The sequence below is a fragment of the Musa acuminata genome, unplaced genomic scaffold, assembly GCF_036884655.1.
Source record: "Musa acuminata AAA Group cultivar baxijiao unplaced genomic scaffold, Cavendish_Baxijiao_AAA HiC_scaffold_1137, whole genome shotgun sequence".
NCBI lineage: Eukaryota > Viridiplantae > Streptophyta > Magnoliopsida > Zingiberales > Musaceae > Musa > Musa acuminata.
The window spans coordinates 966,276-986,081 of NW_027021349.1; the positions used below are offsets into that span (position 1 = coordinate 966,276).

Genomic DNA, 19,806 nt, shown 5'->3' on the forward strand with positions numbered 1-19,806 from the left:
ACTCCGGGTGGCTTTCATGTTGTCCTCTGACTCGTTGACAATTGCTAATTGTCTTTTCTTTTTTGTTTCTTTTATTTTGTGTGTTTTCTTCTTGTCCTCTGATTCATCATTACAACACAACATCCAAGTCCAAATCCAAAATGGTACTTCAGCATTCACTGTTGCCATGGTGAAGAAATCTACTAGTAAATGTTATATGTTGGAAATGCCTATAAAATAACTCCTTTTTCATCATCCATTAAATATATATGCCATACAAATATATATATATATATATATATATATATATATATATATATATATATATAAATGTTTTGTGAACCCATAAAAATGCTTGATAATTAAACTATTTATCATGGATACTACCTTATGAGTTAGTAGTGCTCAAAGTATATGGAAAACAACAGTCACATTGATCTCACTGAATCTTAATAATTATTTTTCTTTGGATTTGAATCAAATTCCATGTATGATGTTGAACACCATTGTTATCAATCCCAAGATGGAACGAGAAAAAGTAAAAAAATTACATTAGAACACTCGCAATCGATGTATAACTATGTCAAATCTCATAAAATCGATCTCAAATAATTAAAATTTATAATAATAATAATAATAATAATAATAATAATTATAATTATTATTATTATTATTATAGTAGTAGTAGTAGTAGCAAATGTTATATGTTGGAAATGCCTATAAAAGAACTCCTTTTTCATCATCCATTAAATATATATGCCATACAAAGATATATATATATATGGAAAAAATAAATAAATGTTTTGTGAACCCATAAAAATGCTTGCTAATTAAACTATTTATCATGTTTAAATAGTGTTCAAAGTTGATGGAAAACAACAGTCACATTGATCTCATTGAATCTTCGAATAGTTATTTTTCTTTCGATTTGAATCAAATTCGATGTATGATGTTGAACACCATTGTTATCGATCCCAAGATCGAACGAGAAAAAGTAAAAAGATTACATTAAAACACTCACAATCGATGTATAACTATGTCAAATCTCATAAAATCGATCTCAAATAATTAAAAATAATAATATTAATAATATTAATAATAATAATAATAATAATAATTATTATTATTATAGTAGTAGTAGTAGTAGTATGCTAATCCAATCTATTAAGATTTATGTTTATATAAAGTTTAATTTTGAGATTTATTATTAATATTGAGACTTATAATATAAAGTTTATTATTAATATTTCCACTATCAAAACCCCATCAAATCTATTGAGATTTATTCTTCTAAAGACACATTTAAATAAAATTATGTTCTAAAGAACACATCAACAAGTCTCTCTCAATTGGACTCCATTTGACCGAGAGCATCGGATCTCGAGATACTTCCGTACACGATTCATCAACAGCAAACACGACGTTCATCGAATCAGTGTCCGCCGCGTATCACTCAGTTTCCTCGTACATTCAAGCTTAAATGTGTTCGTTTGTGCGGCAACACGAAGGAAGCGGCCGAAGGCGAAACGGTCCTCTCGAGCTCCGAGCTCGCCCTAATCTCCAGACTGATCGTCAACCCTCGAGCTGTTCGATCGGAAACCAGCGATCTCGTTGGTTCGCCGCGAAATTTTCGTTCGGGAAGCCGTCTTCTTTCAGATCCTTTCTCGCATTTTCGTGAAAAAATCTTTTTTTTTTTGCTTGAATTTGTCTCGGGTTGTCGAGAAATTGCGGGCCGAAATGTCTCTTCCGTGGACTCCTTGGAGACGTGAACCACCTGCTCCTCGGGGAATTGCTTGGTTCTAGTCGTCTTGGTTCCCGGTCCGCAGGAGGGAAGAGGCGGAAGGCCATCGGCCATCGGCCATGGCGTTTGGCTGGATGGCGCAGCAGCTCGTGCCCCTGGGAAAAGCGTTGGCGACTTCCGATCACGCCTCGGTGGTCTCCATTAACCTCTTCGTGGCGCTTATCTGCGGGTGCATCGTGATCGGGCACCTTCTCGAGGAGAGGCGCTGGATGAATGAGTCCATTACCGCCCTCGTCATCGTGAGTTCCCCTTTACCCGGATTTACCATTCGTAAAGATTGAACTTTTCTTTAGCTTTCGGCTCGAGCTATTTGGTTAATTCCATTTTTTGTTGGGTCTTCTGATGGCGCAGGGGGTGTGCACCGGAGTCCTCATACTGCTGACGACGAAAGGGAAGAGCTCGCACATCTTCATCTTCAGCGAAGACCTCTTCTTCATCTACCTTCTTCCGCCCATTATATTCAATGCCGGGTAAGTAAAGAAAGATAAGGTTTTTTATTGGATGTTTTTCGTTTTTGAGCTTCATAGCTATGTGCTTCATTTTTCTGTATATTTTTAGTGGTTTCTCGGTTTTTTCTTGCTTCTTTATATTTGGGCCTACCACGCTAAAGATTTTATCTTGTTTCTTGTAATTCTAGAAATTTCAGCTGTCGTCTACGATTATAAAACTTTAGTCTCTTGCATCGGCATAGAATTATGAATCAGACAGATGCACATGGGGCAACTTAGTTGGTTTGTTTCTTTCATATTAATTTGTGGGACATGTCATATCATAACGCACATCTTACGTCCGTTTTTGGTAAAAAATTGAAATCAAATATGCATTTGGAAAGGAAGCATATTGTTAGCAAATGAAACAATATCGTTAATTTATTGTATATGTTAAAAATCTTAAATAAAATAGACATAAAATTCATTTCTGAAAGGAATTTTAGATCATTTTCTTCGTGGTGTCTTAGCTACTGTTGTCGAATGTTGCTGTTTTCTCACACTACTGAACGGATAAATTAGATTTATACAAGTGAAAAGGTTAGAATTGGTGCCATTTGTTCCTGATCTGTTCCTCTGTAAAGTTCGAAAGAGCTTATGGGACTTCATTTTCCAAGTTTATGAAATGGATGTAAAGTTCTGGTTAACTTTTAAAAGGTTCACAGAATTTTCTGAATTTAATTTAATATATACAGTTGAACAATTATAAGCCTTCTTTCTTGAGTTTTTAAATATATTACATGGTTCTTAATGATGACTTATTGAAGGAAAACATTCTCTGTTATTGGCATAGTTTATGCAGAGATTCATAAGGCATCTTCAAAAACTTAGTCTAGACACATGACACCTTATGTGTTCATCTATGTGCTTCATGCTTTGTGTCATCTAAAAGGTATGCATGCATATCTATGGGCTTGTGTACGCATGTGTGCTGTGAATGCATCAATGCACACTTAATGAGCTTGTTGGATGTTGAAAGAATTTTAAATTTTTAGTAAAATGTTGTAAGTAAAAATGATAAACATGGAATTATTGCAACAAGTAACATTAAAAGCAGATAAACATGGAATTTTTCCTTTCTCAACATTATGGAACATCTGCGGTCATGCTTGAGTTGTAATTTCTAGGTTGCGAGGACACCAGTGATCCTGTAAATGTTGCAGTGTGTGCAAGTGAGCATAATGGCTAGCATTAGCTGCTTAGTATCATACCACCGACCAGGAGGTAGACAAACTTTGTGTTTCTTTTTCAATTTCATAAATGTGTTATATTTTCAAATTTATTAAAAGAGAAAGAAAATTAACATTCAACTGTCATGATAGAAGAGGTTTGTTTTGGTTCAGATCTCAATCATATGATGTAACTGTTACTTAACTTTCATTATGAAAATCTTTTGTCATGTATCATTTTGTTAATACTTTCCCTGTGATATCTCGTTACTAAGTTTCGTTGCTACTAGAACAATCTCCTCCTATGTTGACTAAGAATGATTATTTTCGACACTTGAATGACTATTTTTTCTTCTTGACTGCCAGGTTTCAAGTAAAAAAGAAACAATTTTTTCGCAACTTCATGACAATCATGCTGTTTGGTGCAGTTGGGACATTAATATCCTTTTTCATAATTTTCTTTGGTAATTTCTTACTCATTGGTGCACATTATCTCCTACTGCAGTTCTCAAAGTTCCAGAGATCATTTATTTTCAGTTTTATTCTTGCTTCATAAAGTTGTATTTATGAACATAAGCTAATCTTTATGTGTTTTGGGCATAACTCCTTTTTTTCCAAAAAATTCTTTTGTCATGTTGGCAGAATGTGAATGGGCTTATTTAACAAGAACATGAGAATTGCTTTCAAAGAGTTGAATTTGGATTACATATACATTTCTGGGGCTGAATTGAATAAAAACAGGTCAGATATATTGAGTAATGGAACTCATAAGGAATGCAAATGTGCCAGAAGTGGTCTGAGGATTAACCAAATTTCTTCAGGACCTATTTAAAAAGCCATCCCAAACATTCAAAAAATAGGCAAGTTTCTAGTAGACACTTTAAATGACAGGAAATGTGCCAAATAGAACTATTTAGAATCCGGAATAACTGATGGCAAATAACACTTTCCTAGTAGTCTGAAAGAACCATTTAGAGTTCGGAATAACTTAAGGCCAATAACTCTTTCCAAGTAGTCTGAAAGAACTATTTAGAGCCTGAAATAATTGTTAATATTTTGCATTTGTATCATGAAATCTGATAGTTGAATTTGCATTGGAAATTTCATGTTGTGCATCTTCCAAGACACCAACATTTTAACATTTCCGTCTATCATCTATGGCATTGTAGTGAATTGTTTGCAATAAAATGATGAATCATCAAGAGTCTGATTGGCGAATTTGTACCATTAACTACTTTGATTAGTTTACAAACATCAGAGGTCTAGTATTTTACATGTTGACAAAAAAACAAAAAAAATCATTCCAAGCTCTCAGATTATCTGGAAACTGTTTCACTTTATTCTGATGCATGGACTATTGGAAGCCAAGAGACTTCAGATTATCCAGCTATCAACTGTGATTTTGATGCCTATACAGGAGTTCAGTTGATTTTGAAAAAGGTTGCTTTTACTTGTGTTTTTAATTTTAATCTAATCCTCTCTTTGTTCTTGTGACCGTCTTTGATGCTGAACACAGGGGCAATTGCATTACTCAGAAACATGGATATTGGTTCATTAGACATTGGAGATTTTCTTGGTAAAGTATTTTATTACACCACCTGTCTTTGTTTTCTCTCTGTTGTTTTGCAATGCATGATTTGGTCATGCTCCAATATTTTTATCCTAATTTATTTCTATTTTTTATTCAAACAGCAATAGGGGCGATATTTTCTGCAACCGATTCTGTCTGTACCTTGCAGGTCTTTGAAGAAGTTCTGCATTAATTTGTTATTCTCCCTGATCAGAACAGCAACTTATGTACTCGTAATCTTTCTTCCAAAGCAGGTTCTTAATCAAGATGAAACACCCTTCTTGTATAGCTTAGTATTCGGTGAAGGTGTTGTCAATGATGCCACGTCAGTTGTACTCTTCAACGCAATTCAGAATTTTGATCATGCTCATGTTGATGCCATTATCATATTGAAGATTGTGGCAGACTTCGGTTATTTATTTCTCAGTAGCACCCTCCTTGGAGCATTTGTAAGTGCCTTTTGTGCTACTTGGTACTAGTTCTGCACCTACACTCACAAATATTGTGGTTTTCTATTGTCCGAGGATATTTACTCTATTGATTGCAGGGTGGATTGCTAAGTGCATACATTATCAAAAAGTTGTACATTGGAAGGTCTGTTGATATAATTTTTCTTGAATCAATTTTTTTGGAGTTTAAGGAGTTGATATATCTTTTATCTTCCATTTCCCAGGCATTCCACCAATCGTGAAGTTGCACTTATGATACTCATGGCATACCTTTCCTATATGCTGACTGCAGTAAGATGCATCTCTAATTACATGAAACAAGTTCTTTAGAACCTATATTAGTAGACGTCGAGCTGATCATGTTCTTAGAGAATTGTTTTTCTTTGCAGTTGTTAAATTTAAGTGGTATTCTCGCAGTATTCTTCTGTGGTATAGTCATGTCACACTATACCTGGCATAATGTGACAGAATGCTCAAGAGTTACTACCAAGTATGTTGGTCTCTTCAGTGCATCTAAGCTGCTGAATTGCTGCTTTCATTATTACTTATTCTGAAGCAATGGATGATCCAATATATTCTACTCATTTCTCTCTCCCATACTTTCCTTTTTTGTGTCCAGGCATGCTTTTGCAACATTGTCATTTATTGCAGAGACTTTTCTTTTTCTTTACGTTGGAATGGATGTGTTGGACATTGAAAAATGGAAGTTTGTTAGCAACAGGTATGACATATTCCATTTTTCTTTTGAGTACATAATCCTGGTCCCTCTCCTATGAGACACTGGTGTTTTTCAATTAAAAATGCTAAAGAATGATCTTTCTTGAAACCATAATTGATTGGTTATGTTAAGCACAAAATTTTAACTGGGGGACTATCATTTATCTCAATATGTTAATCGACTTCCATGACTTTTTTTCTTCTTTGCTTAAAGTTGTTGCTCTACATGTACTTTTTAATTTTTCACTCTGCAAAAACATTATCTCATCTCTGATAAAGGTTCTAGCGTGGGACACTACAGAGTTAAAGTTTCCAAGTGATTTTCTTATAAAAGGCTTAGTAAATAATTTAATAGTGTTGCCAAGGTTCAGGCTTACGCAGCACAGTTACCAGGACCCAAACATTTAGGGGTAAAGGGGCATACTAATGTACCAGACTACTTATTTTATGTTAAGTCAAATACTAGCAAAGGCCTGTTAGTGCCTCTGGATTAGGTTCATTTCTAGATCAGTTCCTCACAGTCAAAATAAAAAAGTTAAACGTATGACAACCTTATGAATCTAATTGGTTAAATGAAGTTCTGCATGGCACACTATGCATTATGAAAATCACCCAATTATTTTACATAGATTAAGGTCTAATTTTCTCTTTTTGTTTTGAACAAGTGTGACGAAACAAGGAAGTAAACTGTTTAAAATAAACCAACAACATATTTAATGTCTTTTAACTATACATTATGAATATCAAACATATTGATCAGTTTTACCAGGGAAAACAAGGATGATGTAATTTGGAGTATCATGTGTTGTTTTGATTATCTATCATTGTGGTAAAAATCAGTTGCAGGTCGGCTCAGATATGCTTAGTGCTAAATCTGGAGGCAGTCCCAAGATTTTTTTAAATCTTGTGTTAGAGTCATCATTTAAATGTGCTCTTGATTCCCAATTCTTTTCAGGTTGGGATTGAGACACAACCTAGTATAATCTCAAGATAAAGGGTAAAAAGTTGAAAAAAAAATGCAATGAGTAGTAGGACTTACCATTGCAATAATGTTAAGTGAACTAACCTTACCTTCTGAAACATGAATTTGACTTTAATCTTGCTTGTGTAACTTGAACCTTTGTGTCAGTATTTGTGTATGCATACCAACTAGTCGTTGGTTGGATCAATATGGATCCGACACAATATGTTGGTGCATGGGCTGCCGTACTGTCTCGAACGGTCGTCGCGCACCCGCAACAACTCCGTTCAACGAACCGTTCGTCGCTCACACCCGCATGTACAGCTGCTTGGCAGCATGTTTTCTTATGGTTTTGGGTCATTTTGCTTGTAAATATGTAAGTTCGAACAAGCTGCAGCGTTGCAAAGCGACCGTTCACCGAACCGAGCAAAACAGCCCCAAAACAGCCCAAAACAGCTCCGTTTTGGCGTGCCGCGGGAGGTGAGCGGAGAGCTGCCTCCGCTCACCAAAATGTCAGCCAGCTCAGACCCCAGGAACCCCCCGGGTGGCACATGGCTGGATGGGGCTTCGGTTATATACCGGGCGTTGAACACTCTTTTGCAAGTTCGCACGTGACCTTTACGGGAACTTGGTTTTGCGCCCGGGACCAGGTGAGCGGCTGTTTGTGGGCTTGCAGCTGTTCGTTCATCCTTGAAAGCCTTGTTTTTCTCCCTCTCCCTCTTTTCTCTTGTGCACACAAGGTGTTCGACGAATTGCTTGTAAAGCTTTCCTTTTCGCGAGACTTCGGGACTTGTCCGTCGCTCGTTCTTTCGATCTAACTCTCTTTCTCTTTTACAGGTCCTTCGGGACCTGCGAGAGGTTACAAAGTGGGCTGATCCTTGCGGAGCAAGATCGCAAGGGCGAAGCGCGACTTAGGCAACGCAAGCTAAGTTCGCGTCTTTGCCACAAGGGTGACTCGCGTCTTAGGCAACGCAAGCTAAGATCGCGTCTTTGGTCGCAAGGGTGTCGCACGCCTTAGGCAATTCCAACTAAGGTCGTGACAATACTGTGCCAATCGGTGGTATCAATCCATCAGCAGATCGATACATATTGGTCAATAGCCGATGTACCATATGTCGATATATCAGTACGTACCGATTTTTGAAAAAAAAGCCAAAGAATGATAAAAAAATCATAAAAATCATTTTTAGAGTTTTTAATCCCAATTTAATGGTAATTTTATTGTATTTAAATAAGAATGTGGTGTATATGAGACAGAAATTATAGAACTTAGTCACATTAAATTTAAAATGAACCCTAATTCATAATCAAACCAGTGTCTGCCATACCGAATCGTACCCCCTGGTACGGGCGGTACGTACCGGTCCGACAGGCCAGCGGTATGCGGACCGCTCGGTACCGGTCTGCACTGTAGCACTGCTAGGTACACCGTACCGTACCGGTACCGAGCCCAGGTCAAAATACAGGTACGGTACGGTATTGCGAACCTTGAATCAAACCACTAATAACAAGATGGGATTAGGCCTAAATTATACCTATGCACCCCTAATTGGGCCTAACCAATCAAAAGACTCTAATTAACTCTAATTGGATTTTAATCACAATAAATACAAGGAAAAGCACTTAATCAACCAATAAATTCATAATCAAACAACTAATAACAATCTGTAATTAGCCCTAAATACCCCTAATCCGGGACCAAATGTAAGATAATGGACCTAATTGGAACTAAACATAATAGAATGATCTTAATCACATTTAATCTTCATATATATGCGTCAATATGCCTCTAATTATATGAAATGATATATACAACATAGAAATTAACTAAGTACCTTTAAATTGGGAGAAATTCCATCAGACCCTGAGTTCCAATCCTTCTTTTATCCAAATCAAGAGCTTGATTACTACTAATCATCGATTAGAAACTTTAATCACAGCTGAGAGCATGAGAGAGAGTGAGACTGAGAGTGAGTGAATGAGTGAAAGAGGGGGGAGGGAGGAGGATTTAAAGCCCCAAAGGAGGCCCCAATCGTCAATTTGACAATTGGGGTCAAACTTGACCCAATTTGGGTTTGTATTAGTCAAATTCCGATCGGTACCAACCCATATCGATCGATACAATATGAGTTTTGATCGTATCGGCCAATACATACCCGTATTGACCCCTAACCTGTTTTTTGAGTACCGTCCAAAGTAGGTTGTCCACGTATCAGTTAGTATGGTACCATACCACCCGTTTTGTACCATTTTGGGTGGTACGTCAAACAATATGCTGGCATACCTATTAGCCAATTTATAATCTTACTCGTGTGGTGCTGAGTCTGCTGACCTATTTCTATATCAGCCAATTCATTGGAGTTTAGTTTTCTATATTTTGATAACTAAATTTCATAAATTCATTCTATAATAAAGAGGTATTTTACAACTATGTTTTATTATGAATTTTTAATATATTTTATCATAAAATTATTTTATACTATGTATAATTTTATTGTTTAAATATTTATTGAATTTATGGTCTGATCGTTTGACCTACTTGTCCATCCAGTGAATCAGTGGTCCAAGGCTTGGCCAGATTGATGTTTGATCTCAATCTGATAACTATGTTTAAAGGAGAGTGCATTGATTCTATGCTGATACTTACATTCTTACAGTACTATGATATAGTTCTAAGCAAGGCTTAAAAATCTTCTAACTAACTCTTCCTTAGTACATTATATGATGCACCCTGTGAGTTGCAAGAAACAGAAGCTTGGACTAAAACTTAAGATGCATAGATGACAGCCGAGATTTGAATTGGAGGCTATGCACTGTGCACTCACGTGATAATCTGTGTTTTTATTATATAGTTTGAAAGAATATTAGCACGTCCAAATGTGCTTTGACATGTATTATCATCATTCCATGTGCTTCAATTAGGCCCAGCATGAATTTTGGAGCATCTTACACATAACTACAACCACATTGGGATGTATGATGCCTTTAAATCTTTGTTTTAAATTCTGGGCAAGTTGGATTATTTGTCACGATTAATAATCTGATCTCTCATCTTAGATGGTCCAAATATGTACTAAATTAGCAAAATTTGCAGTTTTGGATGTACTTCATATTGTCTTTTCTCAGTCTGTTTTTGTGTCTGACAGAACTGATGACTTATTAGAAGGCTTTTGATATTATTTTGAATTGATTTTTAATACTCTTTTTTTTTTTCCTTCGCAGCCCTGGAAAATCACTTAGTGTTAGCTCCATTCTGTTAGGCTTGGTTTTGGTTGGTAGGGCTGCTTTTGTTTTTCCACTCTCATTCCTGTCTAACTTAACAAAGAATTCTCCACATGAAAGAATTATCTTCAAGCAACAAGTGAGTGCAAAACATCATTCTCACCGTATTTATTCTCAACCATCATGCTAATAAATTTGTGCAATGTTTAACAGGTTACAATATGGTGGGCAGGTCTCATGAGAGGTGCAGTGTCAATAGCACTTGCTTACAATCAGGTTAAATGCGATGCACATTTTAAGTTTTTTTTATATTGTCTTGTATCAAAGATGAATTCGAGACCATAATTTTAAATAAGGCCTCTGAATCTATAGACGCATCCACCAGTTCTATGTTTGCATTTATGCTGATATAGTGGTGCTATCCTAGTATTTAATAGGGCCACAGGGAGTCATGCTAGCTTGAAATTGGCCCCAAACATCAGCCCAACAAGTACTACAAATATTAATCTAAAAGAGAGATTAACAAAATAGAAAATCCATATCCTGTTGTCATAACAGCCATGCAGTTTCCTCCATAAGGCTATCACAAACAACAATGTTTTCAGAATTTTCATGACAATTCTCACAGTCAGCTATTTTCAGCAATTCTGTCTGCCTCCATAAAGCTATCCAAAAAGAGGCGGCAATGTTTTCAGAATTTCAAGGCAGTTCTTTGTATATTGCACCACATTTTGGGTTTTCCAATCGATTGCTTCTTTGTCCTCCAAAAGTAATTACAAGCACTTTGCAGCCACTTTTAATGATCAGCTGTTTGTGCCCCATTTTGAGAGCCATCCTTGCTCCTTCAAGAATGACAAATACTCTCATTAGATGGAAGAAACCTCAGGAAAAATCAGAAATCCTGCATTCATAAGTTGACCTGTATTTCTAATGACAATCAACTCATCTGAATGATTTGAGGCTCGAAGGCCACCATCAGCACTGACTTTAAAGTTTAAACCACTCAGTAGGACAATTCTGTTTTTATCTCCACTTTGCATCTAACAGACATTAGGTTTCAGATGAGAAAATTTAAGGTATCCATTGATGATATTCAGAGCATTCCTAACCATGACGGTTGCTCTGAATACTTGCCAAAGGCCAACTAACATACATCATTTTTTCCCATCATTCAAAATAATTAAAAGTTTTAGCTTTTACTTGTCCATCTTTAAACAGATCATGAGTGGAAAGTCACAGTAATCAAGACCAATATAGAGAACCCTTATTCTATAAAACACAACATCTTGTGATAAAAAAATTGATGGCTTTATCCTGCATGTAGTTATTTCTTTGAGAATAGATTATAAATGCAGATAAACTTGATTTCATTGCATGCCAGCATGTTTGGGATCAATAGATCCAGAAATTGGTGTTGCCAACTTTGTATCCCCTACTGGCATTTTGACTATCTTAATTTGGAGGATGAACAATTTGAAGGATGAATAGAGCGCCAATTTTTGTTATAATCCTGTTGCTGGAGTATCATTTTTTCAGTTATTATACTTTATTTTTTGGATATTCAAGTTAATTTATATTCTAAGATTATGCATTTCTTTTATCTTAACAAGTTGCATTTTGAAATTGCAGTTTACAAGATCTGGCCACACTGAACTACGAGGAAATGCAATTATGATCACCAGCACTATCACAATTGTCCTCTTCAGCACTGTGGTAAATAAATATGCCTGCACCTGCTGATTCAAACTGGTGTCAGTGTTAGCTTCATGCAAGAGCATTCCCTTTTAGCCTCAAATGTTATAATCCTCACTCGATATACTATTATTATGGACTTCTCTGTTAACAGAATGACCCATCAAGACCTAGTACATTCTTTTGCTTAAGTATTGCTACCGAGCTAGCATCGATGTCCTTGTAGGAATTTGCTTTATTTTTTGGTAATAATGGTGTAACTCCGTGTCTGGTATATCTAATGCTTGGCTGTCATGACAACTTTAAATTGATATTTTTTTTACTTTTTAATGCAAATCTTCTATACTAGAAAATGAAACTGAATCCATGCAACTATGACTCTCCACTTTGGATATAAATATCAACACAAAATACAATGTTGTGTTTGCTATTTAAATATTCTTTTATCAAGCATGTATCACCTTGTTTTTATGTCCCTAGTTAATGCTAATTGGTTTCAAGATTGCAACCGATCATGTGTTCATGTGTACCTTGGTTACCATTAGCTAGATAAATAAGATTATTGCCTCATCAGAAGATATAGTTCCCTTGCTTTATTAGTCGAGAAATTTCTCATTGGTTATGGTTACCTTGTTATGCCTCAGGTATTTGGATTGGTGACAAAACCACTTGTGAGCTTCTTATTGCCTCATAGTGCAAAGCATCTCAGCAGCATGTCCTCTGAACCATCAAGTCCCCAGTCCCTCCTGTCATCGCTTCTTGAACATGGACGGGGATCAGAAGTCGATGGTGGAGGAGAAATTCTAACTCGACCATCCAGCCTCCGAATGCTCCTGAGCAAACCAACTCATACGGTTCACTACTACTGGCGCAAGCTTGATGATGCATTCATGCGTCCAGTGTTCGGTGGGAGAGGTTTTGTTCCATTTTCTCCTGGTTCACCCACCGAGCAGAGCCTCCAAGGCCGTATTTAAGCAAAAAAGGACATGACAACAAGTGAAAAGAAAGTAAATAGGAGGGGGAAAAACCAAAAATAAGTAGGTTCATGACATTTATGAATTAAATTGCTTTCAGTGGTACAGTAATCAAAGCAGCACCAGATCTGTGTAATTATCAGGCCTTTCTGTATATTTATCAGCTTTTTCAACCAAGCATGATGGCTAATTGTGTGAATCAACGGTTCCTCTTGTACTAGGATGAATTACCATCGCGGCACGATCATCGGTAGGTAAAACTAACGTTTCTGCATATTTACATGGCAGATTGCAGTGCGGTGTGAGGGTTATGTAATTCTTTGTTCTCTTCTCGTCTGTAATTGTTGTGCGGTGTCATATAGGTTCTTTAGTTTACGGTGCTGTATTTATATTTCTGTAATCTGGGTGGCGTTTTATCTTTTTTTTGAACTCCGGAATCGAGGTTCATCTGTTCCATATGTAGTCTTTCTATAATTGACATTAGATGTGGACATGAAAATTATGCAAAAAATGTCTTTGCTATTTTGTTGTGTTCAGAGCTGCGTCAGTCGATTGTGAAGCTTCCACTTCTTTATGGAACATTCTATGACTAAAAATAGGGTTCTTCTTACAAAGGTGTAATGTGCTCTGTTTGCTGCTATCTTTGAGTTACCAATTGTCTGACATCATATTTGATGAAGTGGTGTGCTACTGTGAAGTACATACAGTTTCCTGGCTCTTCTTGGAACAGTTACACATACGTGACAATGGTCTCTCTCTCTCTCTCTCTCTCTCTCTCCCTTCCAATTATTTCCAAAGTCGATTGCTTGGAGTTAGAGAAATATTATTCAAATCAGGGATTATATTTTATTATGTATATATATATATATACATATATATATATATATACATATACACATATATATATATACATATATATATATATATATATACATATATATATATATATACATATATACATATATATATACATATATATATATACATATATACATATATATATATACATACATATATATATATATATATACATATATATATGTATACATATATATATATGTATACATATATATATATATATATATATACATATATATATACATATATACATATATATATATACATATATATATATATATACATATATATATACATATATACATATATATATATATACATATATATATATATATATACATATATATATATATACATATATATATATATACATATATATATATATACATATATATACATATATATATATATATACATATATATATATATACATATATATATATATACATATATATATATATATATACATATATATATATATATATACATATATATATATATATATATACATATATATATATATATATATATATATATATATATATACATATATATATATATATATATATATATATATATATATATATATATATATATATATATATATTGCATATCCTATGATTTAGAAATGTTTCATCTTCTGGGAGAATTGAAGTTAATTACAGCTAAAAAAAGAACTTGCGACCAAATCATAGGTTAGGTTACACGAAAGTTTTGATTGTTTGGATTGCAAGCATCAGTCTATCATTTGTTGGTTGCATCACATGGAATATTAGACCTCATGACGTGTGATCTAAAAATGTTTCATCGAGTGACAAGTCACATCAACATCAGCAACAATGTGAAATGTATTGGTTGGAAAAAGCATCTCACAACATTGTCAGTAGGTCCTAAGGATGCCATCAGATCTCATCTTAGGTGGTTTATGTGTAGAGTTTCCAAAAGATAAGTAGTGAGGACATGTTCTAACAAATAGTTCACTACACATCCAAACGCTTGAAGATCCAACTGCAATGATAGATAGAATGAACTAGCAAAATAGTAATGATATATCTCACATAATTCAGATGTGGAATTGACACCACTAAATCCTTTCCTTGTTCTTTACTTTTGATGAACTAAGTTACATGGTCATACAAAAAACACTGTAATTAATTATGGTGAGGGCTGCAATATATTGACCGACGGATTATACCGAAAAAGAATTAAAGCCTAGTAGTTAGTTCTTCTGTCAAATTACTTCTGCAATGCATGATCAACACAGTTGGCTATGCAACAACAACACAACCAGAAGTGGAGACAAATAACAACCACCATATAGAACAAAAGAAGCCAACAATGACTGATAAATTCACAGACATAACTGTGGCAGCTTTCAGAAGCATCACAAATACAAATTTAAGAAAGATAGTCCTATGAAACATAGGAACATCACAGATATGTCTAAATCAACTCCTCAGATTTTATGGACAAAAATATGATGACAATTTCTTGCAGTTTTAGGCCTAGGCAGAAATGTGTAGCAACTTGAATGTGGGAATTGCTTCTTCTAGATTGCATGTATACGTTCTAAAATGCAGCTCTGCACTTTCGGATAGGTATTTTGTTTGGTTTTTCTTTTGTATGTGCCATCTCCTTTGTCGAAAGACAAGATCTTTCAGGAAAAGGAAACAAGAGGATAATAATGTGCTACTGGCATTGACTTTATTTACAGAGAATATGTGTCCTGATCAGCTGAATTCTGACCTATTCTTCCTTTCCATGAAAGTAAAGCATGCAAAAAACCATCCGAGGAATGGATCTGAGAGGACCTCTACTCATGTGTCCTGTCAGAGCTACCTTGTGCATTTCTCCGTTGTCTCTCTCTCCAATTTTCACCCCATTCTTTGGCCTCTGCAACGGCACGCTCCCTAACAAAATCACGATCAATATTCTTTGGAGAGTCTCGCGCTCTCTCCACATGGACCGGGCTATCCATCTGAGACTCCCGAGTCTCAGACTCCTCCATGCTCCACTTCCGTCCCGAGCCACCACTAGAACCATCTCTGCCAATTTTTGCACCTTTACTTGCTCCCTTGAGCGGACCCCTTTGCTTTAGTTCTGAAGAATTCTGATGCGGTGACTGGACAGCATGTTGATCACCAGACCCACTTCTAGAACTTGGGATGGATGGACCAACCTTGGTACTCTGAATACTAGCTGCAATTGGATCATGATTTTGTGAAGCTAAATATGAAAGTGCCGTCACAACATCTCCTATGAGAGGTCGAGTAGCCGCTTGCTCCTGCAAACACATTGCCGCAACTGCCAGTGCCTGATATAAGCCCCTCATGGGATAACGCCCTTGTAGTAATGGGTCAGCCATTTTGGGGAACTTCCGACGATCTTTGAATAATGGACGAGCCTGCACAGACCATCAACAAGTGGTCGTAATTTTAGTCAATATCTCAATCTGAAAAAGTTTGCATGGTCAACATATAATCAAATTCTTATTGATCATATCCTGAAACCATAATGACTATAACTGGGATCTAAAATTCGATAATCAAAATTTGAACCATAACACTACTAAATAATATGCCTTCAGGTGAATCCTACTATTAAGTCAACTGGGTTAGATGTAGTTTAAAAAACAGAGAGCAACATACCCATGCAACTAGATTTTGTTCTCCGGTAGGCCGAGCATTATCAATCGCTTTACGGCCTGTAATTAGTTCGAGAAATACAACACCAAAGCTATATACATCAGATTTCACTGTTAATTGCCCTGTCATAGCATACTCAGGAGCACAGTAACCGTATGTTCCCATCACTCTTGTTGAGACATGGGTATTGTCACCAACAGGACCAAGTTTAGCAAGCCCAAAATCCGACAACTTTGGATGATATCCTTCACCAAGAAGTATATTCGATGATTTGAAGTCACGATAAATAACTGGAGGGTTTGCTTTGTCATGGAGGTATTCCAAGCCTTTAGCTGCACCAGCAGCTATTTTCATCCGGGAATTCCAGTCAAGTGGTTCCTTATTAGCTGGGATATCTATTAAAAAACAAAAGAAAAAATAATATCAAGCTCATTTATCAGGGTCTGTCATAGATCCTGCGAAATTGTTAAAATGCAATCCTGTGTTGCAAGAAAAAGAGGAGGGGAAAGTAAACAAGCTGCTGATGTGTTTCAACTAAATAAAAACCATTCTAAAAAATCATATGCATAAGCAGTTTTTTTTTCCAGAATGATGTCCATGCATGTTAAAACTTCAATGAAGTATTTTACAAACTGGGCATGATTTCTTTTACTATAAAATTGGGCAGCCTAGTCACATCCTAACATGCACATTGTCTCCATGATGGGAAGTACGAAGAATCAGTTGAATGAAGTTTGATCAATTGGATCAATTGCTATGCAATAGAAGAAAAAGAAAAGGTACCAATTTAACATATGGAAGAAACGACAACATCATAAGTTTATTATGGAGAAAACTTTCTACAATTCAGGTTCCAAAACAATTAAAATTCTATCATTCAGAATCACAGTATCTTCAGAACTATGAAAATCATGATATAAAAAAAAAAAAAATATATATATATATATATATATATATATATATATATATATATATATCTTTACACTGATTCAGACTTTACATGATTTAGATTGCATAAAAGAAGGATTATGTGTCTTCAAGCAACCCAAAGAATTTTCCTTTTTTATGTCATGAGTCCACATCTTATACTCAATCTAATTTTCACAAACATAAATGAATTTTCCCTTGGCAATGCCTTTGATGCTGCATGTGGCATGTTGACCTGCAGCTTCATGTGGCAGGTAGACAATTTTCTTTTCAGGTTGATGCTTTAGCACAAAAACTATTCATTGGCTGTTGCAGAATGCTAGATCAATCACTCTTATGTGAGTGGGATGGTTGGTCACCATGGGTATACCATTCTGATAGAAATATATGACCAACTTTGGGGAGGAGTGAATGACATGGAGAATGGTAAACAAGCAAATAGGATATGGAGAAAAAGATCAATGGCATGCTTTACCCAGAAGATTTAAAATCTCAAACATTACAGTCTAGTTTAACCTAATCAAGGACAACAAAACAAGGCAGGTATGTTTTTGCATATTTTAGTTCAATAAGGGTTTGGAACTTCCAAGGCTATCACAACTTGAATCTTGACAAGCCTGACTTCAATTGGCCCATAGCACCTCAGAGTTTTAAGCATTCATTTAAGGCACCAAGATCCTTCTAGCTCAGGCTAGATGATGGAATAACAACTATTTCTTTACAAATCATCCCTGTCATTCATAAATAGACAATTATTACTTTATACATTTAATTCTAGAACTACAACTGCGGAATTAAGGGCAACGAAGGATAAAAACAACTAAATAATGTAAGATAAGCGACAAAGGAAACTAACAATGCAAATGGTCTTCTAATGATCCCAACGGCATGAACTCATAGACGAGCAGTCGTTGATCGCCATCAGCACAATAACCAATCAGATTGACAAGATTGGGGTGATGCAAAAGGCTAAGCATGAGGACTTCGACCAGAAACTCTCTGTTCCCCTGAAGACCATTTCTGTCAAGTTGCTTGACGGCAACAACCTGCAACGATGAATATCAGCTGTATGGTCAATTGTCAGGAACCATTGTTCCCAATCACACTTAAAAAAGTCAATGGTTATTCTGCAATAACAATAGATGCGTAAACAGACTTTTGCTGATAACACAAGGCACCTTTAATATTGTAGATCAATTTAGCCTAAAATTGATCTAAAATCGATCAAGATTCTTGTCAGACAGATAAAACATGGATAAGGCAGTATAAACAAAAGAAACTAACCTGTCCGGTTTCCAACCTTCCCTTGTATACACGACCGAAACCACCTTCACCCAAAAAACAATCTCGCCTAAAATTCTTAGTGACAGCAGAAAGTTCACGAAAACTGAATGTCTGTGCTGCAATATGCTCAGGATTTCCTTCTTTGGGAACCGATGCTTCCTTCTTGGAATCAGCCCTCAAATTTGATTTGTCTGGCACCACAAGCAATCCACAATAACAAACGAATCAGGTATTATGCGTCCAAAATATGGCTGGTCTATGATATTAGCTTTATTTATGCAAGCTAAAAAAGCAAGAGACGGGTAACAATCTTAAATATCAAAACTCGAGAATCGTTCGTTCGAGACCAACAACGCCCATGAATTTACTCTTATGAATTCAATGACATGAGCTTCTAATTGCCTTATGGATCCTAATAATTCAATGGCAAAATCTAGTACCTTCGACAGAACAAGATACGGGAGCGAGCGATCTACGCATACGACGAGACGCGAAAAGAATTATCTAACAAGAACGTCACAAATAGCTTCACAAAATATGGTCTCATTGCATCGAATGTCCCGAATCCAAGACACGAACGGAAGTTCCACAGATCCGAAGAGGAGAAGGATCGAAGCAAATAAAACAAATATTCCCCAAAAGGGCGGCAGAGGAAGCGCATCGGATCCACAGAATTCTCATAAAAGAACAATCTACAACATCAATAATCCGAATTTTCTTACCTAAACTGCCAAGACGAGACGTCGGGGCGGCAGAAGACTCCTTGCGAACGGCACCATCTCCCCCCTCGTCGTTCTTCTTCTTCTTCTTCTCCTCCTCCTTAACCTCGTCCGCCGCATCGCCCTGGCCGGGCGACGCAAGGCACGGAAGACATTTCATCATAACTAGAGGAACACCGATAAGATTCCCCGATAAATCCACGAATCACAGCTCGGGCAACAGCTTCCCCCTCGCTTCTCCGATCGATGGCGACGAACGGCGCACGGCTCGAAATCTCACCGGTGGACCCGATCAGAGCCCTGGCGACAGACGGAACAAAACCAAGGGGAAGACGGGGGAAGGCTAAATAG

General features: G+C 36.2%; 2 protein-coding genes across 2 annotated transcripts; one reads left to right on the forward strand and one right to left on the reverse strand.

Moving 5' to 3' along the window:
* Positions 1-1,503: 1,503 nt before the first annotated feature.
* Positions 1,504-13,505, forward strand: LOC135671065 (sodium/hydrogen exchanger 1-like). Its single transcript, XM_065178963.1, has 14 exons — positions 1,504-2,019; positions 2,132-2,250; positions 3,804-3,901; positions 4,954-5,013; positions 5,130-5,176; positions 5,262-5,456; positions 5,555-5,601; positions 5,681-5,747; positions 5,846-5,946; positions 6,076-6,177; positions 10,357-10,495; positions 10,570-10,632; positions 11,986-12,069; positions 12,693-13,505. The coding sequence occupies exons 1-14, from the start codon at positions 1,840-1,842 to the stop codon at positions 13,020-13,022; spliced, it is 1,632 nt and encodes a 543-aa protein (XP_065035035.1). The 5' UTR covers positions 1,504-1,839; the 3' UTR covers positions 13,023-13,505.
* A 1,693-nt stretch (positions 13,506-15,198) lies between these two features.
* LOC135671066 (probable serine/threonine-protein kinase PBL7) lies at positions 15,199-19,806 on the reverse strand. Its single transcript, XM_065178964.1, has 5 exons — positions 19,459-19,806; positions 18,737-18,927; positions 18,309-18,498; positions 16,529-16,920; positions 15,199-16,284 (listed from the first exon to the last, which is right to left on the reverse strand). The coding sequence occupies exons 1-5, from the start codon at positions 19,616-19,618 to the stop codon at positions 15,694-15,696; spliced, it is 1,524 nt and encodes a 507-aa protein (XP_065035036.1). The 5' UTR covers positions 19,619-19,806; the 3' UTR covers positions 15,199-15,693.